Source organism: Syngnathus typhle, linkage group LG21 (genome assembly GCF_033458585.1).
Source record: "Syngnathus typhle isolate RoL2023-S1 ecotype Sweden linkage group LG21, RoL_Styp_1.0, whole genome shotgun sequence".
In the NCBI taxonomy this organism is placed as follows: Eukaryota; Metazoa; Chordata; class Actinopteri; order Syngnathiformes; family Syngnathidae; genus Syngnathus; species Syngnathus typhle.
The window spans coordinates 6965702-6992823 of record NC_083758.1 but is presented as its reverse complement, the minus strand read 5'-3'; the positions used below and the strand labels follow the sequence as shown (position 1 = coordinate 6992823).

The window sequence follows — 27122 nt, the reverse complement described above, 5'->3', positions numbered from 1 at the left end:
ACTGTCTGGTCACACAGATAAAAAGCAAGCGCAGACTGCGGCTCCCCCAGCGCCTCACTAACACAGATTTATGTTGGCTCCCTTTGTCTCTGCCTGACTACAAACCCCTTCCACTCACTCCCTCGCTCTCTCCCTCTCCATTACTGACCAAGAAAGTCCGCCTCTGGGCAAAGGAAACCGTCCCGCTCGCTCGTCTGTGGGTGACTGCATCATTTGCTCTTTTTTTTTTTTTTGCAAACTCCCCACCCCCTACCAACCACACCTTCTCCTCTTCCCTTTTTCGCCGATTCTACCCAAGATAATTGAGTCTATACTTACCTGCCCATATTTTTATTTTTTTTTTATCCATTTGCGTCTGTGCGGTTACAGTATTGGATGCTCTTTGTTGCTATGGTTACCACTGTCAAGAGCAGCAAACAGCAGCCAATAAATGTTGACTCGAGATAGCAATATACAATTAACTCTATATTAAATAAATGTATAATATATATTTATATATATATAATAATATATAACAAACAAATAAATATATAATATAATATAATATAATATAATATAATATAATATAATATAATATAATATAATATAATATAATATAATATAATATAATATAATATAATATAATATAATATAATATAATATAATATAATATAATATAATTATCACTATAAAAAATGTATTCACGGGACTAATAAAAGTTATATTTTATACGGGGGTCAACCGTAACAGTTAATATGATTTACGGATTTTTTCTAATCGTCTTTCCGAACATGCAAGTCCAACTAATCTCTTTGCAGAGTCACCTGTCTTGCCTCGGAGGCAATTAGCTTTATTTCTTAACTTGTTAGCGTGACTACATTAGCCCCGTCAACAATGACAAAAAGCTGACCTTGGGAATATACTCAACTTTATCGGCCGTGTTATTAGATTAGTGTCCCTCGTGTGATAATAAAACACAAAAGGGCAAAAACACAGTGAGTCGAAGTCGGGTTTTTTTTTGTTTCTTTGTAATTTACTCGGTACTGACGTCTAAGTTCAAATGTACATAATAGCCGCTAAATGTCAGGTCACTGGCTTTGATTTAACGACAACACAAAATGTAGCGTTAAGTGCTACTAATGTAAATGCTGTCCACCCCCTGTCAGAATACATTAACACACACACAGACACACACACAGACAAAAATGTCTCGAAGCTGTTGGTAGGTCTGCTTGTTTTGTTTTTTCTTTTTTTATAATCAATGTCTGGTTTTGCAGGAGAGATGAGAAATGACCTTTACGTCACGCTGGAGAAAGGAGAATTTGAAAAGGGTGGGAAGAGCGTTGCCAGGAATGTAGAAATCACCATCTACTTGCTGGACATTGATGGACACATCCTCAAGGTATAAAAGATGAATATTTGCAAATTGACTTTCATCCAATTAGTCTGGAAGCTGGTTCAAAAAATTTCCCGTGTCATTTTCAATGAGTCTCTTCTCAGCAGTAAACACCTCCAATTTGAGTCCTTAGTTAACTTAGCTTGTCCCTTAATGGCTTCTTATTTTTAGATGCTAGCTTATTATAGAGCTAAATTCTTCATTTAAATATGGCTGACCCAGATGAGAGCCGCACCTCCAGCGTGTTGCTCATCTCCGAGCACTTCTGCTTCTTTGCTTTCCGTATCGGACAGAAAATAGAAACGCATGGAAACCACTGGATTTTTTATTTTTTTTTCTTTCAGAGTCACGTAGCCGCCGGCTCGGGGGAACCGGGCGGGGACGAATATCACTCGTTGGTGCTGTACCACAACAATAGTCCACGCTGGGCGGAGCAGATCAAGCTGCCCATCCCCGTGGACATGTTTCGGGGATCGCACGTGCGCTTCGAGTTCCGACATTGCTCCAGTAAGAAGCCATGGATATGCATGCCCGGAAAAAATATATAATGTATAAAATAAATACATATATAGGTATAAAATAAATTAAAATATTTAAAAAAATATATAAAAAAATAGAAAATACAGTTTAAAAAAATAAATAATAATAATATATATATATTGAGCTGTCCATGTTCGCCTCTCTCCGCAGCAAAAGAGAAGGGAGAGAAGAAGCTGTTCGGCTACTCCTTTGTACCGCTGATGCAGGAGGACGGAAGGACTCTGCCAGATGGCACCCATGAGCTCATTATCCATAAGGTACTGGCCTGTTTGCCCTCTGCAGCAAAAAAAAAAAACTGATTCAGTTGACAAAGCTTCTATATTGTCTTGGCTGTAATTTCATTTCATTTTAAGCCTCCCTATTTATGCACACAAGCTATTTGTGTGCATCTTGCAGCTTTCCTCCCAAATGGAATGACAGAGTGTATGATTATGTGATTCACGCCTTCTCAGTGCATCTTTTCACTATTTAACGCCACGGGCTGTCAAATAATAAAAAAAAAAAAAAAGTCATGTGACACTTCTCACTCACTGCTTTTTAAAAGTACCTCATCTGCATCCTGGCGTGGCCGTATTAAAGACGCACGCTCGTCGCTTCAAACCTTTTTAGTGGTGACGCATCGAAAGCCAGGAGCAAATAAACCAGCCCAAAATCGTCATTTAAAATGAAAAAAAAAAAAAACATCCCGCTTGGGCCGTAATTGCAGGCTGCAGGCAAAAGCGGTGTGTGTGTGTGTGTGTGTGCGCAAACCTCAGGCACAATGACGCGCACGCCGCATTGATTTATTTGTCAGCCCGCCGGACACGACAGTCACCCAACGTCTGATTCTTTAATGTATTTTTACTTCTTTGCTCGCTATAGGCCATTGGTAGCATTGTCAGATTCTTGCTTGGGGGGAAAGGGGGGGGGGGCGTGGCGAATGTCAGATGCAAGTTGCCGAAGAGCTCAATGAAAACTTCCATGGCCTAGTTTCTCGTCGGCCCCAAAATAGATGCTGAAGCAGCAGTCCAAAATGTGCCAAGCTTTCGAAGCTCCAGCGGTCGGTCTAAGGCACCGCACGCTCCATCAATAAAACAGCCCCCCCCCCCCCCCCTCATGTGTGATTGCGTAACGCCAACTTGGGTCGGATTCCCTAAGGTGACCTTTCAGGTACCGACAGGCGGAATTTGGACTTTTTTTTTTTTCTCTCATGTGTCCAGTGTGAGGAGAACACCAGCTTGGCGGACTGCACTCGCTATCTGAAACTGCCTTTCTCCAAAAGCAACATCCCGTCCAATAACCAGACGCTGAAAGGCACCAAGGAGTCTTTCTGGATCACCAGCTTCCTCTGCTCCACCAAGCTCACACAAAACGGTGAAAAGTCCTTTTTGGCCATTTTTTTTTCTCTTTCCTCTCTTCATATTGGAAGCTTGCCTGATGAATTGTGGTTAAGCTCAGTCTGGACTGAACGTAATAGTCACAAATAAAATGGCAGGCTGAAAGCTGGGAAAAACATTTTGCTTTGGTTTTTCGTACTTGGGTGACCCAGAACTGAATCCTGGAATTATTTTTAAAGCGGGTGCGTCCCTGCGTTCTTCACTGTGATGATTTTTTTTATTTAAAAAAAAAAAAAAAATCACGGAGAACTGTGACTTCGTTGGATTGACTGTAAAAATAATTTGCTCTTGCGTAGAAAAACGCTTTGAGTGCGACAACCCAAAAAAAAAAAACGCCTCAGGTTCAATCCAATACGAAGAGACAAGCGGAATAATGTTTTATTCATGTTTTGGGGGACGGCGGGAAATACGCGGCTTTACTTGAAAACGTTTGTTTAGATGTGCTTTTACCTTTGGTCGGCGTAATTGAAGACGGCGGCCATGTTGACGCGGCTTTTTTTTTTACATCTCAGGAGAAATGCTGGACCTGTTGAAGTGGCGAGCGCACCCCGAACGGATCAACGAGAGCCTCTCCAAGCTGAAGGAGATCGACGGCTCGGAGATTGTCAAAGTACGCTCGGAATCGTAGCTGGTTGACCTTTATGACCTTTAACGTGTATTGTTTTTTTTTTTGTAGTTCCTACAAGACACTCTGGACACACTTTTTGGTATTCTGGACGAGAGCTCTCAGAGATACGGCCTCAAGGTGTTTGACTCTCTGGTAAGCGCTTTTCTTGAAGAATAAAAACGCTGCACCCGCTGTGGGAAGATGGAGAGACGTAAACACATGAGAGCGCCGTAAAGCAATCTGGGCACCGTCACGCTGAGCTGCTCTGATAGATCTTTGTCTCGGAGCACATGTTCTCTGCTCGGCGAGGTGCTCAGAGCGGAAAAAAAAAAAAATCTGCCGGATCCGATTGTCACCTTTCCGTGTAGTTTTTAAATCTATGACAAAACATTTGGAAAATGACTGCGCTATTGAGTATGATACCAGGTATCACAAATATCGGTATTTGGTATCGGTGCGTTCTCAAAAATACTAGTTTGAAAAATAATGAATGAATGATCATCCCTAATCAAGGTATGCAAAAGCGTTATCGATATCAGATCTCGAAAGTATCGGTGCTCGGTATCGGTGCGTTCTCAAAATGTGAAGACTCATTTGAAAAAAGAAATAAATTGATTATCACAAATATAATGCTGTCTCTGGCAGGTCCACATCATCAACCTTCTCCAAGACAGCAAATTTCAGCACTTCAAGCCAGTGATGGACACCTACATTGAGAGCCACTTTGCCGGAGCTCTGTCATACAGGTGCGTTGAAGAAAGAACTCCAAATGTTTGGGCGCCCCCTTGTGGCTACACAAGAGAGCAGAGTAACTATTGGGAATATTCTGCCTAAGGGACCTGATCAAAGTTCTCAAGTGGTACGTGGACCGCATTGTGGATGCCGAGCATCAGGAGCATATTCAGCAGGTCCTCAAGGTACGAGACCATTTATTGATTATCACGATTATTGTAGGGGATGTAAATTTTTTCATTTCTTTTCCAGGCCAGCGAGTACATCTTCAAGTATATCATCCAGTCTCGCCGCCTCTTCTCCTTGGCAACGGGGGGCCAGAACGAGGAGGAGTTCCGCGTGTGCATCCACGAGCTCTTCATGTCCATTCGCTTCTTCCTCTCGCAGGAAAATAAAGGCACCAGCCCGGTGGCACAAACACAGGCAAGCGCGAATCTGGAGTCGGCATCTCAGACACACACATTTCCTCGTCGTGCAGTTTCGATTGAATCGTTTCACGCTCCCAGCGAGCGGGGCTGGAGTCAAACTGTGCTATGGCTTCTTGTTTTTTTTTTTTTTTTCCCCCCTGCTGGGAGAAGAGGCAGAGAGGCCTTGACGGATTTTAAGAAAGAGCAAAACAAACAGGATGAGGATGCCAGTGATGGTGGAAAAATATCCAACGATTGCGCTTGAAAATTAACTCGGCGCTGAAATGATTATCACTATACTATTCTGGCACGTGTGAAAAAAATGCTGTATTGGACCTTAACTGAATTGCTGTGTGGCTAAAAAAAAAAATCACATTTTTAATTCCACGTCATTCCATATCATTCCGCAATTTGGACCAACTTTTTTTTTTTTTCCATTTTCATTCCATATCCTACAATAGTATTTTTTTATTATTATTATATATTTTTATAATTTATTATTATATATAATATTTTTAGTATCATGATTCAAAAGCATTATCGAAGCACATTTTTCATCATCATATTGCATCATCAAAATAAGCATCACTTGTTTACGCTCCTGCCTAGTAATTACCGTAAATTCCGGACTATAAGCCGCACCGCACTATAAACCGCACCAGTTAAAATTGGGGGATATTTTAGTTTTTTTTTTATATAAGCCGCACCGGACTATAAGCCGCACGTGCACACGCGTCTTTTTACAAGGAAATACCGTTCACAGGAAGCCTTTTTAAAGTTTTAATAACATACTTTAACATGTCTTTCTAAACACTGCCTGTGACGAAGCGTTTAGAGCCCTTTGACGCAGGTCACCTAGCGTGCATTCCTACTAAAGCTCATAATAGTCACAAGCAACACAGCCAGAATAAGCAGCATCCGTAGTAGTGTTTCATAATAGTATTTTTGTTGTTGTTTTTTTCTTCAAGATACCGCAGTGTATAAAAGTGATCAAGTCATCACAAAAATCACGAAAAAAATCCTTATATAAGCCGCACCTGACTATAAGCCGCAGGGTTCAACATTTTGGAAAAAAGTCGCGGCTTATAGTCCGGAATTTACGGTAAATCCCTATTATAGGCTCATTTGTAGCCTGAGTGCTTTTGGCTGCTAAGAGTCAAGCAAAGGATTTTCAATCTTAAGGAAAAGTGGCTCTTTAATTTCCCTGCGCATGCATAATTCATAACGACACGCTTCTGCGCACAGGCGGTGTTCCTCCGAACTTTCCCGGCCGTTTACGCCGAGCTTCTGAAGATCTTCACGGTGCGCGAGGTGGCCGGCTTCGTGCGGGAGACGCTGGGCAGCCTTCCCGCCATCGTCCACGCCGACTGCCCCTTGGAGGCCGTCAAGCTGCAGTGCCTTGCCAAGACGGTGGAGAGCCAGCTGTACATTAACCCAGGTGAGGACATTCATCGCGGTGCTGATCTTCAAAGCGACCATTTTATTTATTTTTTTTAATTCTAGAATCGAGATGCATCCTGTTGCCGGTGGTGCTGCGCATCCTGCAGGCTCACATGCAGGAGCAGCGAGACCTGGTCATGTGCGCTCGCATCCTCACCAGCATGCTGTCACTCATCAAGAAGGAGGAGAACGGCACTTCTGTGAGTATTCAAAGGGTGCACAACAGCAATTTCCCAGCCTGCATTCTCAGATTGCTTTGTTTGGTGCCTTCAGCTCAGTTTGTCCGAGGCGAGCTAGCCGCCGCGCGCTAATGAGAACCATCAATTTAGCAAGTGCTCTTTTGTGTGTGTGTGTGTGCGCACACACATGCTACCAGATCTAAAGCGACGTGACAGCGGTGACAGTCGATGGGCCAGGCCAGAGCATCTTCTCATTATGGCTCGGTCCAAAGCCTGTCACCTGTCTGTCTTGTCAAACACACACACTAGATTTTCATATCAAACTTCTATTGTCACCTTCTCAACATGTGTGTGTTTTCTTGCCAGGAACCGGTGGTCTCGGAAGAAGTGGACCTGATTGTGGAAAGTCTTCTGGGAGTTCTTCTCAGGACCATTCTGGAAATCAGCAACCGACCGCAACCTGCCGGACCTGCCATGAGACTTCAATTCCAGGATGTCACTGTATGTGTGTGTGTTCTCCTTTTGGCAAGTCATTATAGATTTGAAATGAAGTTAGTGGCCAGTAGAATTGTGCCAACATCATTAACACAGATGGCTGTAATTAAGATTTACAATACAACACACACTCGGGAAATGTGTGTGTGTGTGGGTGAATAACAATGAACTCATCATTGACATCTCCCGAAGGCTCCTTGAGGAAATGTGTGTGTGTGTCATGTCTCCACATAACTTGCGGCTAAGTGAATTAATTAGTCAACGGCACTGAATCTGATCAATTATTTCCTTGCCGAAAAAAAACGAAACAAAGCGAATCTTTTGGTGCGCCAGGGGGAGTTCGTGGCATGTTTGTTGGCGCTGCTCCGACAGATGAGCGACCGACACTACCAGCAGCTTCTGCAGGCCTTCAGCAGCAAAGACGACTTGAGGGTAGGAGTTCAGTTTTTACCGTCAGACGAAATGGAAAAGTCTGCTCGCTTAATGCTAACTTAGAATGGAAAACATCATTGGAACACAAATGGTGCTGCAACACAAGTTGACTGCAATGGCTGGAGTGTTTTTTTTTATTTTTGGCGCAGGACTTCCTCCTTCAGATCTTTACGGTCTTCAGGATTCTCATCCGACCCGAGATGTTCCCTAAAGACTGGACTGTCATGCGACTGGTTACCAACAAGTAAGCTCCAAAGATATTTTTTGTACTTTCTTTCTCCCAAGTTGCTTCTCTACAGCGATTTTTTTTTTGGAAAAATAAATCAAGGGCCACCCACCTCTGCTCCGGAGCTTTCCTTTATTTTTATTTCTTTATTTTTGTGAGTGACTCTCTGTGGTGCTGCTTACAGCGTCATTATCACCACCGTCCTCTACCTCTCCGAAGCCCTGCGGAAAAACTTTCTCAATGACAAGTTTGACTACAAGGTAAAGTAAAAAAAAAAAAATATTAAAAAGAAGCCTACAAGCCGCTAAGCAGGTTTTTTTATGGGCCTTAAATCAAACTGATGTTCAGTGTAGGCGTGTTTTTTTTTTTTTCTTCTTCCTTCCAGGTGTGGGATTCGTATTTCTACTTGTCAGTTTTGTTTATCAACCAGCCCTGCCTTCAACTGGAGTCGTTTTCTCCCTCAAAGAGGAAGAAAATTTTGGAAAAGTAAGCTCAGGATTACAAGTGGGCACGTCGACGTCACGTCACGCCGTGTTCTTGTACCGTGCAGGTATGGCGACATGAGGGTGATGATGGGCTGTGAGATCTTCAGCATGTGGCAGAATCTAGGTGAGCTGATTGGAGAAATGCGACAGTAGAAATATACAAAGTTGGATTCAATATATTTTTTTGCCGCACGTCTCCAGGGGAGCACAAGTTGAACTTCATCCCGGCGATGATCGGTCCGTTCCTGGAGGTGACGCTCGTGCCGCAGCCCGACTTGAGGAACGTCATGATCCCCATCTTTCACGACATGATGGATTGGGAGCAGAGACGTAGCGGCAATTTTAAACAGGTACACTCCGACTTTGCAAAGCTGTAAGTTTGAGGCTTGAAACTCAATCTTGCCTTTTTTAAATTTAATTTAATTTAATTTAATTTAATTTAATTTAATTTAATTTAATTTAATTTAATTTAATTTAATTTAATTTAATTTAATTTAATTTAATTTAATTTAATTTAATTTAATTTAATTTAATTATTTCTCACATAGGTGGAGGCAAAGCTAATCGACAAACTGGACAGCCTGATGTCAGAAGGCAAAGGTGACGAGACGTACAGGGAGCTCTTCAACAGCATGTGAGTTGGACGAATTTATTTATGACCGATCCACATGCGGCGTTTCGATTCAAAACAGAATCATAAGGTCCTCACAAATGTGAGAAGATGGCTTTGGTATCCTAGCAACCAATCAGCCCTGCTCGAAACAAACACATAGTTTTTGTTAGCTTTGAATGACTTCAAGGTGTATTTATGAGTCCATAATAAAAAGGTGAGTGACTGGGGGGGGTCAGAGTTCATCTCCACTTTGCATATTCACACACCGTGTCCAGTCTTGGTCCACTCCGTCCTTGTCTTTCCAGGTTTGTGCTCCTGCATGCTTAATGTGCGTGTACATCTCATTTCTTTCCAAATTTTCTCCTTGAGTCCTCCTTAGTGAGCCGTTGACACGTATTTTTATTTTTTTTTGAAAGCGCTACTAACCCCAAAACTAACCCGAGTGTGCATGCGTGCCGGTATTAATCGTATTAATTTATCCCGCCTATGCTTTCCCGCCTGGAGTAGAATTCCTCTGTTTGGTCCGTACCCGAGGTAAGACGTTCTTCTCGGTTTGTCGTTTGTGAGTCCAAAAATGCTCCTCAGTTGGGTCCAGTGTCTTTCTATCGCATGCATTATTTTATTTTTTTTAACCTCATTCGTCTTTTGGCAGCTTGCTGAAGAAGATCGAGCGGGAAACGTGGCGGGAGAGCGGCATCTCCCTCATCGCCACCGTCACCCGATTAATGGAGAGGTTGCTGGATTACAGGTGAAAGGTCACCCTGGCTTCAAAATTTATATTCAATGAATTAATTTCAGTCGATTTAACCAAAAATGCTAAATTTTGTCACAGGGACTGCATGAAGCTCGGGGAAGTGGACGGCAAGAAAATAGGATGCACCGTCAGCTTATTGGTGAGTACAATGGCGAAAAACGGGAATTTGGATTTGTGCGATTTTCAAAAACGACATCCGGTTTGTTATGGCTGTGCAGAACTTCTACAAAACAGAACTGAACAAGGAGGAAATGTATATCCGTTACATCCACAAGCTATATGACTTGCACCTCAAAGCGCAGAACTACACAGGTAACCACCAGAAGTTTTACTTATGACACCACTGGTGTCAAACATAAGGCCCAGGGGCCAGATAGGGCCCCATCATTTTATGTGGCCCCATTGACAAATTCGTCTTCACTTTTAAAAAAATAGAGCAATTTTTATGACTCGATTATTATTAATTACCTTTAAAAAATATGAATATATATCATTATATATTAAATAGAGCAATTTTTATTTATAATTTTATGATCATTTTTATTTACATTTTTAAAATATCTGAACCATTTTTTACTAGTTATTCATCAGTTAGTTGTGTAGCCCAGACTTTGTCAAAGAATAACCCCGAGCCCCTAACCAATACAGAAGCGTCATACACCCTGCTGCTGTACGACGAGCTCCTGGAGTGGTCGGACAGGCCCCTGCGAGAGTTCCTCAACTACCCCATGCAGAGCGAGTGGCAGCGGAAGGAGTTTTTGCACCTCACCATTGTCCAGAACTTTGACAGAGGCAAGGTGAGGAGCGGAAAGCCAGCGTTGACCTTGAATTCCGTAGGGAACTTTCCGTCCAAATAAATCCTGTTTTTGGTGTCATCAGTGTTGGGAGAACGGAATCATCCTGTGCCGAGAATTGGCCGACCAGTACGAGTCCTACTATGACTACAGGAACCTCAGCAAGATGAGGGTGAGAAAGAAACCCACGGCAAATAATAATAATAATTTTTTCTTAATTGCCTTTTCGTGCATTACAATTTTCTGGGTTAGATGATGGAAGCGTCGCTGTACGACAAGATCATGGACCAGCAAAGGCTTGAGCCGGAATTCTTCAGGGTGGGATTCTACGGAAAGAAGTTCCCTTTTTTCTTACGGGTAAATCACTTGCTTTAAGTAGAGTATGACCAAAGTTATCTCCACGTCTACTAGTGATGTCATCAATATATATTTATTTGTCCTGCTGAGTTGTTGAAGAAGTAACACGCCCAAAAGGAGAATTGGATTTTCCAATGCTAATGTCCTGTGCAGTAGCAGCGTACCACCAGCAGGTGGCAAACTAAACCCACACTGCCTTTCGCCGCCGCCTCAGAATAAGGAGTTTGTGTGCCGTGGCCACGACTACGAGAGGCTGGAGGCCTTCCAGCAACGGATGCTCAACGAGTTCCCGCACGCCATCGCCATGCAGCATGTCAACCAGCCGGACCAGACCATCTACCAGGCCGACGCGCAGTGTATCCAAACTCTCTCTTTTGCAACCATTTCCGTAAATGTGAACAAATATTTTTGGTCCAATTGCTTTTTTCCCCTTAACACGCGGGCGACCTTTCCAGACTTGCAGATCTACGCCGTAACGCCGATCCCCGAGAGCCAGGATGTGCTCCAGCGGGACGGCGTGCCCGACAACATCAAGAGCTTCTACAAGTTCAATCACATCTGGCGCTTTCGATACGATCGGCCCTTTCACAAGGGCACCAAAGACAAGGAGAATGAGTTCAAGGTATCTATCTATCTATCTATCTATCTATCTATCTATCTATCTATCTATCTATCTATCTATCTATCTATCTATCTATCTATCTATCTATCTATCTATCTATCTATCTATCTATCTATCTATCTATCTATCTATCTATCTATCTATCTATCTATCTATCTATCTATCTATCTATCTATCTATCTATCTATCTATCTATCTATCTATCTATCTATCTATCTATCTATCTATCTATCTATCTATCTATCTATCTATCTATCTATCTATCTATCTATCTATCTATCTATCTATCTAAATATATAAATACATCTATATATATATATATAAAATAACAATATATTTTTATATTTAATAATTAACAAATAATTATATATATATATATATATATATATATATATATATATATATATATATATATATATATACACTACCGTTCAAAAGTTTGGGGTCACAAAATTGTTTGGGTGACCCCAAACATTTGAACGGTAGTGTAAATATTATTATAATAAAATATTATGAATTAAATATTATAAATTATATCTTATATTTGTATAAGATTATATCTAATCTTTGAATATAAGTATACATAAATATTAAGATTTTTTACACAGAAGATTATATATATAATCTATAAATAGTTATCTAAATAAATATATACACTACCGTTCAAAAGTTTGGGGTCACCCAAACAATTTTGTGACCCCAAACCTTTGAACGGTAGTGTATATATAGTATACACAGATACTAATGAGTGTGTATATTGCACATATATTATTCATCCAGAGTCCTGTCGAACTAATTATAGTATGGAACGGTCATGCACATCTTAGCAACGATGAGCGTGCACACACTTGAAACTCCCGCACGACCATCTCTGTGCACGTTATCTTATTTAGCGTTCATCAAAAGCTACTCGAGCTCACATGATGTCGTTCCAACAGTTAATGAAGCTAAAATGATTTTATCCAGGCTGGAGAAAAATACCCAAAGGTCACGCTTATATTTGTAAGCCGTACGGTATTAACGTCTTCTTTTCATGGACTTAAATAAAGCACAACATCGATGAAGGTCACGCGGGTCGGCGAGTGGCTCCTTCATCATCGATCGGCGGGGCTCGCTACTGGAGTGTCCTTGAGCAAGACGTGCTAGAATTTTAAATAAATCAATAAAATGACGAATAAAAATCATTTTCAACTGTTATTGCGATACATGATTGATAAATACAGTTTGGATTGACAATTATTTTTCGCCTCTTTTACGATCTCCATTATTTTTACAGTCGCCGTTGCTTTTATAGCATCTTCGGGTTTGCTGTCAGAGCGACCTTGCGGGGCATTTTGACGAGCACGCTAGCCGGCGAGCTAAGTGCCGCGATGTCAATTGATGGTCGCAGATATAAGACGTGACATATGACCTACTCCTTTAAGTGGACGCTTGGCCGGCGAGAAGTGTGTTTCCTAATGCGTGTGTGTGTGTAAATGATTCCCGGTGGGTGCTGTTGCAGAGCCTGTGGGTGGAGAGGACCACCCTGACACTGGTCCAGAGTCTTCCCGGTATCTCGCGGTGGTTCGAGGTGGATAAACGAGATCTGGTGAGTCCAATTTTAGCAGGTTGACATTTAAAGCACAGCCCCCCGTATTGATCCGAGTTATTGCATTGGACAACAATAATCTCATATTGGCTGCATGTAATCATCCAATATTTAATTTTGTTTGTTTTTATGACAGACAACCATTTTCAAATCTTCGGGAAACATATTTCTGTGTCGATACATTTGAGAGCGTGGTGTGAAATTACGAAAGCAGTGATGACAGCTCGCTGGTGCAATAGCATATCAAATATGATGCTGGCAAAAGCTCTATTAAAGAGGATTAAGGCATCGGTACAAAAGCTTTTTTTTTTTTAGCATCCTATTCAAGGATGACCCAATGCTAATTATCTCTTGCACGTCATCCTCCAAGCCGCTGTGCTTTTTATACACACAATAAATTGAAAGATTACAAAAAAAGGTGATGAAAGGCATTTTATCGTCTTTAAGTGCATTGTGTCGGGTTTGTGGCCCGCAAATGACTCCTTGGTTCCACGCAGGCAGTTGGCTTTTTAATTGAAACGACTGTAATCACTCTGCAACCGCGCATTTAAAGTCAACACGCCGCCATTGGCCAATGCTTAAACCGCAGAATGTCCCCAAAAAAACGGTGAAAGACGCATATTAGCAATTAGCATAAGGCGCGCTGAGCTCAAATTGGAAATTAGCAACGCGATCGCACGTTAAAGAACCTCCTGTAATTGCTGACTTCAATTTGCTGAGTCCAAGTTGTTGTTTGCCATCGAAAAGGCCACATTAAGGATATTGATAGCTTCCATCGACTACGCCCGAGAGGCCCAAAAGTAACTTCGGTCTAACCCAGGGGTGGGCAAACTACGGCCCGCGGGCCACATCCGGCCCACGGGACCGTTTAATCCGGCCCGCCAACCCTGAACAAATTGTATTATTAAACTTTTTTTTTTTGGTCATTTTGCCTGCAATGACTGCGTTTTCCCAGTAGATGGCGAAGCGTTCGCCTGCGCATTTACTACCGGAAGCCGTGTCAGAAAGCTCGGTGCTGCGCATTTACTACCGGAAGCCGTGTCAGAAAGCTCGGTGCACACTCACAAGTGCGTGTACGTACTCAGTAGTACGGACTTGGCGCACTCTCGCTCTATTCGTATCAGTCCCGAATTTAGAGCGTGGGCTTTGACGACAGCATTCCTATAATTCGCGCGCTGAGCTTTCAGATGCAGTTTTGCGCTAAAGCCACCCACAAATCTTCCCCTGGAATCCTTCCATTAAAATGAGTGGCCCGAAAAAAAGAAGTGAGTGCCGAATGTTAAAAAAGAGTGGACAATTTGGCTCGACGTACGCGACGTGACGTTCAGCCACATCAACATCAACCCGTCACAAATCAAGGTAAACGGACCAACACCTCGGATCTCGCCTAAGAATTGCCACAACAAATTTTACTCCAGACTATGACGCACTAGCAAAAAAGGGAGACCAACAACACTGTTCCCACTGAAAATGAACGGGAGGCTCTCAAGTTTATTGTAAAAAAATGCATTTTGAATATGATTTGTACACATAGCAGGGATTGAAACTAGCGACCATTCTCATTTTCAAACAATGCAGGATGCTCAAGGACATTGATGCACCACCTATTTGCGACTAATCTTAACCTGTAAAGTTCTTAAGGCTTACTTTAAGGAGGTGTTTCCCGTTTCCTCACCTCTGTTACCAGGTGTTTGCGAGTTAAAACTCTGCTCTGATTTTCAGATACCCCTCACCGTGTTGCTGTTTTGATTACTTTATTTGGATGTATGCTTTCACCGATTCTTCAAGATGATATATTTGGTCAGAATGTTTGCCGTTTGATGTGATCTCATAAGATAAACATCTTTCATTAATCTGACCTGCAGGCACTGAAGTGATGGAGATTGTTATTCATAATAACAGTGTCGTATTTTATGAGAATCACTGATAGCAGTTTTTTAGTGAATTATTATTTTTTTAATGCTGTTAATAAATGCATTTGTTTTCAAAAAAATTGTTTGGAATATCCATGCTTTACTACCTACTAAAGGCCAAGATCTTTTATGCAATGACCTTTACAGGTCGCTTATATGACTTCACACAACGCCTACGTCCATCTGCTCCTTGTCCGGCCCTCCGGTCCAAATTTAGAACCCAGTTCGGCCCGCGAGTCAAAAAGTTTGCCCACCCCTGGTCTAACCGCTGGCATATAATAAGAGATTTGAGTCACGTGACTTAAGTCTGCACTGTTAAGAGTTACCTGGGGAAAGACTCAACTTGAGTTCAGCTTGATATTTATTTTTCTTTAAAAAAAAAAAAAAATCACAAAAGTCGACTTGAATTGAATTTCATGGGTCTGGTTCTGAAATGATTTATCGTAGCATTTGAACAGGGGGGTGTAGACTTTTGCAATTTGAGTATGATCTTAATTGTGATTGCAGGTGGAGGTGAGTCCACTGGAGAACGCCATCGAGGTCATCGAGAACAAAAACTTGCAGCTGCGCACGCTCATCACGCAGTGCCAGAGTCGTCAGATGCAGAACGTCAACCCTCTCACCATGTGCCTCAACGGTGTCATCGACGCCGCCGTCAACGGGGGCCTGGCCCGCTACCAAGAGGTACGGATGGAATGACTGATGATGATGATGATGCGTGGGTGGGTTTAAGTGCGGGATAAATGGATGGATGAAGGTTTGATGAAGGGGCGGTCATGGAGGCTGGGACTATGAAACGAGTCCTTGAGCTGTTTGAGTACCTCAATTGGGGAAAACAAAATGCTCAACCTGGTGACTGTTTATTTGGTGTGCGCCATCAGGAATACGAGTCAAAATTAACATTTTTTTAATAAAAATGAAGTGCAAAAAAAGGGTGAGAATATTTAAATTTTTGATAAAATATAATATTTTTGAAATATTTAATATTTTGATAAAATTATAATTATATTTTAAAAATGTTTTTGGAAATATTTTGAAAAAATAGTGACCGCATGGATGATGGAGCTGCTTTCATTTTGTCTCAAGTATCGAGATCAAAAGTTAAAAAAAGAAATAAATAAGTCAGTTGCCGTGGTTTCAACAAAACGGAAGAAAAAGACCATCTCGAAAATGTTTTTCCGCCCTCGACGCTGTGAGTGGACTGGCGCAGCGTGTCGCATAGCAACCCATTTTCCACGGAGAGGCACTTGAGCGGGGCGGGTGTTTGCGTCGAGCCGGAGCGGCCTCCGCGTAGATGTTTACACTGAGTGAAGTAGTTTTTCCTCATAAGCGGCGTTTGCACGAGGGCTTCTTTTGCTGCAGGAAATTGAATCAAGCCCACGGCAAGCACCGCCCAGCCTCGGTTAATTTCCCCAGCGCGTTTCCGATTGACAGCTGTGGAGGTTCGTTCGGCGACAAACGAAGGCAACATTGCGGTTATTAATATTCAGATTTATTGCTTTAATTCGAGCCCAAGTCCCTTTTGGGAGGTTGCGGAGGGGATGCTGTCTTATTTATTTCAGCTCCTCCTTGTTCTAATTGGACTTTTCCAAATGATTGACTGAGCCACTCGCTCACTAGTCACGCAATTCTCGGAATTTCCATGAAAGCTCAAGGTCTATTGATTATTTTCGCTGCCTCTTTTCAGTTATTATTTTTGATGTTTCGTCGTTAATGATTGATATGTATGACCCAATCAAGTCAAATCTAGCTTGTTTTTATTTGATTTATTTTTAACGAGCCCTTGTTTCATTAATAGGTAAGTAAATAAGTTAATTTAGAAGAACAAAAAGAGATTTTTTATTTTATTGCTTTTTAACAGGCACTTGTTTAATTAATAGATAAATGAATAAAAATCCATGGTAGAACAACGAAAAAGGAGACTGCACCATTGTTTGTTACTTTGTCAGTTTGCTCTTAAAACTTTATTTTTGTCTGTCGGCCCAGGGGATTCAGATAACAAGGTAAAGGAGGGGGGCGGGGGGGGGGAATAAAACGTCCTGCTGTTTCCTGTTTGTGCCTAACAGATGTTTTGTCTTCACACAGGCCTTTTTTGTGAAGGACTATGTGATGAATCACCCCGAGGACGGGGAGAAGATCGGACGCTTGAGAGAACTCATGTTTGAACAGGTTGGTAAGAGTAGATTAAAGCTACAGTCAGTTTTTTTTTTTTTATATATAACATCCCCCGTTCCCACCTACACAAACAAAACAGCTTGAATAAAAAATAAGCATTGCTTTCTCTCATGTGAGGCGAAATTTGTTCACGTGTCGGCCAATCACGTGATGCTAGTGCTAGGTTTCCGGAATTCCACACGAGTAGGCAACATTTTATTATTTTATTTAGTTTTTAATTTATTTTATTTATTATAATAATAATAGAAAAAAACTAGCACCATGGCGAGTCACTTTGGATTATTTTATTATTTTATTTATTATTTTTTTTAATTGATTTCATTTAGGATAATAATGAAAAACAAAACTAGCACCATGGAGAGCGACACTGGGTAGAATCCAGACAAAACAAGCTGACGCTGGAGAGCCACGCTGGATTATTTTATTTATTTTATTCATAATAATAATGAAAAACAAAACTAGCACCATGGAGAGCGACGCTGGTTAGCATCCAAACAAAACAAGCGAACTCGCGAACCTTGACATCCGCCCCTTTTGGATGTTTAATTGCTCCGATAAAAAAGGTGCAAAAGCAGGACACATCTGTTGGCGTGAGGAGGCTTATGTTGAATATGAATATGAAACATAGACGGCTGGCAAAGGCGGCAGACACGTTTGAAGAATGGCCACAGGGGAGGACGGCTAGGTCACGGGGACAAGAAACAAACAAGGCAGGAAGGAGGAGAAAAGAAGCTCGCTATGCTTGACTGCACATCGTCATGACCTCTTTGGCAGAAACTTTAGAGGGGGGGAGAGTTGAACAAAGTCCTCAGAGGGAATGATGAAACAGCTGCATGCTTAAGTCCCCTGAAGGTTTTAACAACCCAATATACAAGGCCTGTGTTTGTTTTGCAGGCGCATATTTTGGAATACGGCCTGGCTGTGCACGAGAAGGTCGTACCTCAGGACATGAGGCCTCTGCACAAGAAGCTAGTGGACCAGTTTCATTTGATGAAATCCAGTCTGGGCATACAGGTTGGTAGCGCCTCTATGCCAGAGGCCTCTGTTGGGAAATTCAAAGTGTTTCAGCTTGAATTTTTTGGGGTTGTGCCCCAAATGCAGGAGTTCCCGCCTTATGTGCGTGCAAGCCCCGTGCACTTCACCAATGGAAGCCCACGCACATGTAGGAATTCGGTGCCCAGCATTATCAGCCCTGATGGCACCCGAGGGGTCGCCAGACGAAGGTGACCAAACCCATGGACCATATATACATTATTTTTATTATTTATATTATATAAATTATTATATACATTTATTATATTTTTATCATTATATTTATATTATTATATATTTTTTTTTACATTTTTAGAGAACTTTTTAAGGTAAAATCAGCAGTTACTATATTGTTAAAATAAAAATGTCATTTGCTAAAAAAAAAAAAAAGTCCCTCAGATTTGCAGTATTTTAAATACAATTTAATTCTAAATTAAAATTTTTAGTTTGGAATCATCACCTCAAACGTGTGTTGACGTGTTGGGTGACCCTGCCATGACATTCTGCCTCGGCAGTTTGATCCCAGGAGGCAGCGGCGCACATACTTGACACGGAAATTCATATTTATAAGCCATTTCAAGCCAACCTCCATTTTCCTTCCATTTATATTTTTGTCTTTCTTCTCTTCCTCTTTCTCTGTGCGGCTCTTGTTGCATCCTGGTGAGTTTCCAAAATAGCTCAACATCGGATTTTATTGATTGTTCCTTCTGGGATTTTGACACTTTTTTTGCATCCCCACCAGTCTCCTCAGCTACCCGGCGGTGAACCGCTACTCCTCGTCCTCGCTGTCCTCGCAGGCGTCCAACGAGGTCAGCAACATCACGGGGCAGTCGGAGAGCTCGGATGAAGTCTTCAACATGCAGGTACTTGAACGCACCGGGCGAAGGTCGAGTCGTTGAGTTTGAAACGCAATGAAATAAAAAAAAGCTTCAAATTCATGTCTGAGGGAATAAGAGAGCTCAAAATGCTCTTTATTTATTTTTAACTTTTTTTTTTTTATACAGCCTGGAATTTTTTTTTGACAATGATTTTTTCTTTTTTATTATTATTTATTAATTAATTTTTTTTATACTGCCTTGATTTTTTTTTTGACAGCGGTTACCATGGATGCACATATACTGTCGCAATTGTAGGCTCATGTTGCACCATGGCTTTAGTTTTTCCCCCCCAATTTTTTTTCATTTTGTCGTCATTTTGTTAGTTGGGACCAAACGCAGTTGCCGCTGAGCCCCGCAGTCGTGTCCTCCTTTGAAAGCAAAGCTCTTGTCAGGCACCAGGCGAGGAGGAGCTCAAGCGCCACTCCATGCCCGTTAAAGCCTCTTGAGCCATTTTGACTTTGTACTTTTTTTTTTTTGGCCTGGCTTTGACGTCAGACGTACTCTCTCTCGCACGACTCATCAATGGCGGGGATAGAAGAACAGCGGTTTGATGGCTCACGGTGATAACGTCCTACTTTGTGTCTCATCCCAGCCCAGTCCGTCTACCTCGAGCCTGAGCTCCAACCACTCCGCCTCGCCCAATGTCACCAGCTCAGCGCCCTCCAGTGCCAGAGGTGAGACTCCACGAATTGATCCATGTCACCAAACGGCATACTTGTCACCCTTTGAATAGGCCGACTGACATTCGTTTCAAACCTGAGGCACGTGGGCCGGATTTGGCCCGCCAAATCATTTGATGTGGCCCGCTTTTTGTGTCATTACTAAAATTGTCTTCACTTAAAAAAAAAAGAAAAAAGAAAAATCGAGATATTGCAATTTGTATTGTCTTTTTAAAATATTTCAAAACGAGTTCTATATCGCCTGGGTCGATTTTTTTTTTTTGTCTTTCAAGTCACGTATAGGAAACGTTGTCATCCCGCTTTGGCGGCGATAGACAGCCCGGACCGCACGTTGCACATTAACTACGAGGAGGGAGGTTGGAGAATGAAAAGTTCCGAAGTGAGCGATGGAAGGAATGCCAAACGAAAAATAATAAGCGGGCAACACGGAGCACAAGGGGGACAACCTCTTGGACCGACCTCATTACAGTCTCAGCTGAATATCTAAGATCTTCTCTCGCCTTTACTCTTATCACGCTATATTTCAGCCTGATCCAAATCATAAAAAGAGTGAATATACGCCGACATTTATGGACGCGTGGACTCTCGCCGTCGGCGGGCAGCTGGCGGCGGGCGCCGCCCGTTGTGACTTATCGCTTGTGTGTTCTTGTCTGGCTGAGAGCCAAGCGGCAAATGTCGCACCATCCGTCCACTCCAACTATTTATCCCGTTGCGGTTCGGGGACTGGACTCCGATCTTGGCGTGTAACAGTCTGAACGCCCCCCCCCCCACTGCAGGTTCGCCGCAGATGGGCGAGAAACACAAGCATTCCAGAGAGAGCAACGCCTGCCTGTCGCCGAGAGAGAGACCCGTCAGCGCCATCTTTCCCAACCCTCTGGACCCTGCGCAGGTTAACATATATTTTCCAGTCCTTTTGAAAGATTTAGCAGCAATTCAGCGTTGGCTGATGTTTCATTAAGGTGATTGAAAAAGAACTTTCGGAAAGAATACGCCGCTTTTCACAGCGAAGGCCGAGCGCGTACGCACTTCAGCCTTGGCGGCGGCTTTTTATTTAGAAAGGAAAATAAACGACATATGTATTTGCTATCTAAAGGCTGTTCACCTCCCACTCATACTTCACCTGCACACAGGTTGTGAAAGAAATGGAATATGGATGATTTTTTTTTTCTTTCTAGTGATGTACACTACCGTTCAAAAGTTTGGGGTCACAAAATTGTTTGGGTGACCCCAAACCTTTGAACGGTAGTGTAAATATTATTATAATAAAATATTATGAATTAAATATTATGAATTATATTTTATATTTGTATAAGATTATATATAATCTATGAATATAAGTATACATGTATATTGTAAGATTTTTTACACAGAAGATTAGATATATAATCGATTAATAATTATCTAAATAAATATATACACTACCGTTCAAAGGTTTGGGGTCACCCAAACAATTTTGTGACCCCAAACTTTTGAACGGTAGTGTACATTTTTGTGGCGCCATCTTGAATGTTTTTTTTTGTGTGTCCGCAGAGGGCCGCCCCTCATCAAATAGGGGACACCACGTTACCTCGCAGTGACCCCAACCTCTCGGCCCCAGACAAAGGTAAAAAGCGCCACTTGACTTTAAAGAACGTCGTCAAGCTAGCGAGGTTTCTCGGAATGACCCTCGAGTGTTGACTTGAGAGTTTCCCGACTGTATCGAGCACGTCACCGCTATTGTGTTTGAAGCCAGATATCTAATTAGAGCGGGGATTTGCGTGACTCATACATTTGCAGGCTTTGTTGACTGATGTGTGCGGAATTCATAAATATGAATTCACATTTATCAGCAAAGCCCCGGGTTATGTTTTTTTTTTTACCCCTCTGGCAACTACCCCAAATAATTGTTTCCTTGCTGCGTTAGCGCGTGCAAATGAGGAAGTGCCGCCGCAATATGGTAACTTGACACCTTTAGCTACGCTACGGCGCAATTAACGCCAAAGAACTGAAGTGTGACAATTTGCGGAAAAACTTGCGATCACATCGTCTGCGTGGAGATGACACGTTCTAATTGCGGATACCTCGAGTTAGCTCGTGTTGTTCACAGAAACGTCGAGAAATGAGTTTATGGAATATTCTACTTTCAATTCAGTATAATAATAATAATAATAAAAACAATAATAATAAATAAATAAATATGTAAATTGAATAAAATAAAATTAATTATATTATAATATAATAATAATAAATAAATGAATATGTAAATTAAATAAAATAAAATGAATTATATTATTTGTTTTCACCAATGTTCCCTTAGCATGCTCATATTTGCATTGACGCAGTCGTCTCAACACGCATGATTGTTACGGTCGTGCATGCCTCCATCATTTTTGTTGTTTTGGTTTGCTGTGGTTGTCATGGTGATGTTGATGTCTCCGTGTGCCGTCAAAAGTGCGACCCACGCCCAGTAGCTGGAGCCTGGACAGCGTCAAAGAGGGCGTGGTGTCCTTCTCTGACCCTGTTGGCAAGCTGCTAGTCCCTCCCATCCCTCCCAGGCCACCGTACACAGGTATTCCATTCCGACTGCCACCTCCCATGTATATTTATTTGACCGGTCCCATTTGAGAATCGTGCCGTTTATTTACGTCTTTACCCTGGATTTGTACTACATCGATGCTGGAGCTCTCCCCCCGCCCTTTTTTTTTTTTGCAAAAGGCGACAGCAGCTGTTTCATGTCTAAAAAGCATTTAAGGCCGCCCCAAGGGCCCGTACGACACGGGCAACCATTTGATTCATTCACGCTTGAAGCCCCCCTCGTCTCTGAGCTGCATGTGTGGATGTTTGCATGAGTCACGCTGTGTCACGGCGCTGGTGGGCGCAAAAAAAACATTTCAATGTGGCCTCGGTTTCACCGCCTCTGCTTTCCTACCACGCAGGCTCTTCGGCGAAGAACATGAGGTCGCAGTCTCCTATTCCCATGTCTAGGTCGCCGCAAAAGGTTGGTTCTTTTTTTTTTTTTTTTAAAGAGGAGTGTAAATAACACGGCAGCGGATTTCGAAGACAGTAGCACCCGCTGTTTAAATTACATTAAGACGGATGGTAACAGAATGTGCTCGTAAATCGGCGACAACCTGCGGTTCCATTCGCTATAAAGCTAATTGGATTAAGTCAGGACTGACAACAGGAAGAAGTAATGGTAATGCGTCCCGCTCCACTAGGCCACCATGCCGCCCTTCACCCCGTCCCCGACCGAGTGCCACTCCACAAGCCTGGTGTCCAACTCGCCCGTCCTCTCGGGCAGCTACAGCAGCGGCATCTCCTCGCTCAGCCGCTGCAGCGTGTCCGAGGCGTCGGGGACAGAGTTGCCCGCCGGCGAGCAGCCCACCCCGCCCATGGCCACCACGCCAGGCCCGGACGAACCCGTGCGAAGAGAAAACAAGACGCCGCCGCCTTACAGCGTCTACGAGAGGAACAACCCGCGAAGCAGACCCGTGCCGCTGCCCCATAGCTTGTCCATCCCCCCGCAGACGGACCCTCCCGCCCTCCCCCCTAAACCTCACCAGCTGCGCACGTGCAGCATGAAGCTGGACGGAACCTCGGACCCTCGCGTCCCCAGGCCGAGGCCTCTGCCCCGGAAGGTGTCCCAGCTATAGGAAGACGGGAATGTGGCGGGAAGAAACACACTGGCATTATTTGCACTTTTCTACTGGGCACTCTTTTTTTTTTTTTTTTTCCCAGCTTCCGTACCTCCACTCCTATAAAAGACAGGCAGTTTTTCAAAAGTTTTTATATAGCTTACACTTTAAAGGACAATTTTGATAGGCGTTATCATTTCACATACACTGTATGAGAATTGTTTTGCCTTAAGTATTGGAAATCTTGCACGTTTTTTTTTTTTTTTTTGTAACAATTGTACATTTGTACACTGTATGGCTAACATGGTGCTTGAAAAAAGAGCATGCACTTTGATGAAAGTGTAGTTAAAAAAAATCGAAATAGTCATATCCACATGAGCAACGGTACGATAAATTGACTTTTAACTTTCTTGTTTGAAGACCAGCAAATATTTTCGTCTCCTTCACAACCCGCTGCCCTTTGTAGACTTTTTCCCTCCCCCAATCAGCTTTGCACTTTTTACAATGGAGACCGAAATAGGACCAAACGCATTGGCAAATATTGGCATTTTGCATGCTTTAGAGGCTGGACTTGTCCTTGACCACATTGCATGACCTTAAACGGATGGGGCACAAGTATTGTGCCAAAGTGTAATGCACAACGGAACACTTTTTTTCTTCGCCCCTTCAAATAGTGCCAAGAAGCCAAGGAAATGCTCAACTCAGCAAAGACTCTGAAAGGTGATTAGTGAAGCCCCGCCCCCAAGTCCTCGAATCCACTCGTCAAATGTCATTTTAAGCACAATTCTCTGATGCTATCACGATAAATACTGTTTCGTATTCTCCCAGTAATCAAAATCAAATGTAAAAAGTCGATTATTGTTGACCGCACTAAGGAAATGAAAAAGTATTATGAAGTATCAAATATTCTTAAATTATGAATCCAGTGATGCATTTTTGAGAGTGGGTTCGGGAGGGGAGGGGATTAGCTTTAGTATTGTTTGTACGTCTCAATTTTGTAGTTGTTTTATGAGTTGTTGTGAATTTTCTTTTTTTTTTTTTTTACATGAAATATTTCTATTAATCAGTTCTGGAGAAACTGTAAATTATGTGATGAGATTAATGTAAGTAAGCCAAATATTAAAAAAAAAAAAAAGTGTATTGCAATTTATGTAAATACTGTGTTTTTAACAAAATGTAGTTATAACGATTTACAGCTTTGAATGTAATGTTGAAGCAGCAAATGATTATTATTATAAATGTGGAAACTTTTATGGGTTTTGTGAGTGTAGAAAAATAAAAGGTCATGCTTTAATGACGCCTAACACATTTACAAGTTCAATAAACTGCCCACTGGAAATGTTGCTTGTTGTGTTATTAGGTTAATTTAAATTAAGTACTTAAAAAAAAAAAAAAACTGTAATAAGAGCCATCAGCCAAAAAAATGTGTAAATGAATTTCTTAAAGAAAATACACTACCGTTCAAAGGTTTGGGGTCACAAAATTGTTTGGGTGACCCCAAACTTCTGAACGGTAGTGTAAATATTATAATAAAATATTATGAATTAAATATTATAAATTATATCTTATATTTGTATAAGATTATATATAATCTATGAATATAAGTATACATATATATTATAAGATTTTTTACACAGAAGATTATATATATAATCTATAAATAATTATCTAAATAAATATATACACTACCGTTCAAAAGCTTGGGGTCACCCAAACAATTTTGTGACCCCAAACCTTTGAACGGTAGTGTACATTTCTATCAAATATCCATAATCCATTCTTTGTTTTCATTCTGCAGAGGATTTAAAAAAACAAACAAAAAAAAGTTATTATTCAAATCTCCAGGAATTTGAGTTTTTTAAATGTATCACATCGCCGGACAAAAAGCCACAAGGGGGCGCTAATTCCCCAGTAAACTCCCCCCAAAATAAATAAATAAATAAATAAATATATTATATATATATATATATATATATATTTTTTATATATATATATATATATATTTTATATATATATATATATATATATATATATATATTTTTTATATATATATATATATATATATATATATATATATATATATATATATATATATATATATATATATATATACTCTAAATACTATACTGTAAATATTGTGCAGTTTTTGCAGGGTAGTCATTACATTTAGCGTGATGTTTCTGCAGCACCATTATAAAAGCACAAAATATCCTCCATTTAGAGCCAGTAATGATACGAAATGATCAGCGGTGTGAGGAAAACAGCGCTGGGTATTTAGTCACGGCTGCCTCGGGTACATTTTGGATAACACACAACCACAGAGAACCCCAAAGGTGTTTGTCTCTTTTTTTTTTCTCCAAATCTCTCCAGGGACAATGGAAAATGTCTTATCTGACTTTTCCACTCACAGACTTGCTCTATATTCTCCTTGCATATTATTGGGGTCCCTCCCGCCCCCACCTGCCAGCTTCAAACACCACCGCTTGTTTCTAACGGTGTTGCGAGGAGGATTTTTTGACTGGCGCCAGTCCTCTGTTGCTTCATCCCCAAATGTAAAAGAAGACAAGCTTGTTCCGTGCATTTTGAAAGCAGATCAAGACAAAGAGGCAGCGGGGAAATGATGTTGTGTGAATGGGGGAGGCTTAGATGACATATATTTGTGCGCAGGAAAGATGTTAGTGGAAACCAGGAGCAATTCAACCATGTGTTGAATGCCCCTTGATTTATGAACTGAACATAGAAATATTAGAAGTTCTTTTTAAGATCCTGAAGAAAATGGCAGATGATGTTGAACCTCATTGTCTGAAAAAAAATGGATAGGGTGAACTCAATTGGCTCAATGGAAATTTCACCACCTGAAGTGATGAGGTTCCCCAAGATGGCGGACAACGTCAAAGCTGGTCCAAGTAAAAACAAAATCCTCAATGTCTGACAACTATTGAAAACAAAATGAACTCATTTGCCACCTAATGTGATTAGAAGATCAAGAGAAGACTGCAATGACATTAAAACTTGGAAAGGTAAGAAATTCCATGATTCATATTTCCATTTGTCATCATCTAATCATTACTTAGCTACCTATAGATTACCTTGTGCATTTTTCATATCTAAAAAAAAAAACTAGGTCATGTTATTTGTGTGTGTGTTGGAATAAGGGGATTAAATAAATTCAGACTTGCTTGTCGTCCATGAGCGGATGGGGAGACAGTTGGGAAGGGCGTCGGTGGCATACCGCGTCAGGGCTGCGGCCCAATCCATCCGTCTTCATCAGTGAGCCGGGGCCCGCTAAGCACCAGCTGCTAGCTGTCTTTTACCAACATTCCCACTGAGTGCGACATATTTACAGTAAAACCAGATTGGAGGGTCTCTCAACTCTCTCAGTTTCATTTTTCACTTCATTTTTTTTTTTTTTTTTTCATTATTAGTCATTTCTGTCATTTGATTATTTTTGTCATTATTTTTTTTCATTCCAAAAGTTTTACGATAACACAAAAATACCTGAGAATAACTGGAGCTCTCCATGGTACTCGAACTGATTGTTACTTTACGGGTTTTGGTGACTACGTTGACAAGTTATTCCCTAACGTTAATCGCCCTCCTCGAAAGTGTCACGTTTTATCGAATTAAAACCATGAGGTCCCAATGATGACGCCAGCCCGGTTGAGACCCCGAAGCCAAGAGTCCTTCTCATTCCAGTGAAATCAATTCTGGTCTAAATGGCAATGTGATTAGTGCTCGCTAATGTGCTTCTGTTTCTCCTTTCCCCCCACCTACAAGCTTCTAATTTGCTCTCTTGCTATTGGAAATG

At 41.5% G+C, this 27122-nt stretch overlaps 1 protein-coding gene across 9 annotated transcripts in view; it reads left to right on the top strand.

The window, feature by feature from the left end:
- The window catches only part of dock4b (dedicator of cytokinesis 4b), a 44498-nt gene extending 19841 nt beyond the window's left edge, over positions 1–24657 (top strand). For 2 of the 9 annotated variants that reach the window (XM_061268378.1, XM_061268377.1), the window contains exons 13-51: positions 1257–1381; positions 1720–1882; positions 2066–2172; positions 3115–3268; positions 3804–3901; positions 3968–4051; positions 4544–4644; positions 4734–4815; positions 4883–5053; positions 6283–6475; positions 6541–6677; positions 7023–7163; positions 7485–7583; positions 7733–7827; positions 7994–8069; positions 8195–8295; positions 8360–8418; positions 8496–8644; positions 8843–8928; positions 9560–9655; positions 9740–9800; positions 9880–9973; positions 10310–10458; positions 10541–10627; positions 10708–10812; positions 11027–11168; positions 11268–11434; positions 12936–13022; positions 15443–15619; positions 17021–17104; positions 18005–18124; positions 18212–18333; positions 18885–19005; positions 19613–19694; positions 20477–20589; positions 21231–21303; positions 22132–22248; positions 22616–22677; positions 22898–24657. In XM_061268378.1, the coding sequence (XP_061124362.1) occupies positions 1257–1381; positions 1720–1882; positions 2066–2172; positions 3115–3268; positions 3804–3901; positions 3968–4051; positions 4544–4644; positions 4734–4815; positions 4883–5053; positions 6283–6475; positions 6541–6677; positions 7023–7163; positions 7485–7583; positions 7733–7827; positions 7994–8069; positions 8195–8295; positions 8360–8418; positions 8496–8644; positions 8843–8928; positions 9560–9655; positions 9740–9800; positions 9880–9973; positions 10310–10458; positions 10541–10627; positions 10708–10812; positions 11027–11168; positions 11268–11434; positions 12936–13022; positions 15443–15619; positions 17021–17104; positions 18005–18124; positions 18212–18333; positions 18885–19005; positions 19613–19694; positions 20477–20589; positions 21231–21303; positions 22132–22248; positions 22616–22677; positions 22898–23332 (4715 nt within the window). In that variant the 3' untranslated portion in view covers positions 23333–24657. The other 7 variants (XM_061268385.1, XM_061268379.1, XM_061268380.1 and 4 more) reach the window with 7 other exon arrangements.
- Positions 24658–27122: the final 2465 nt, after the last annotated feature.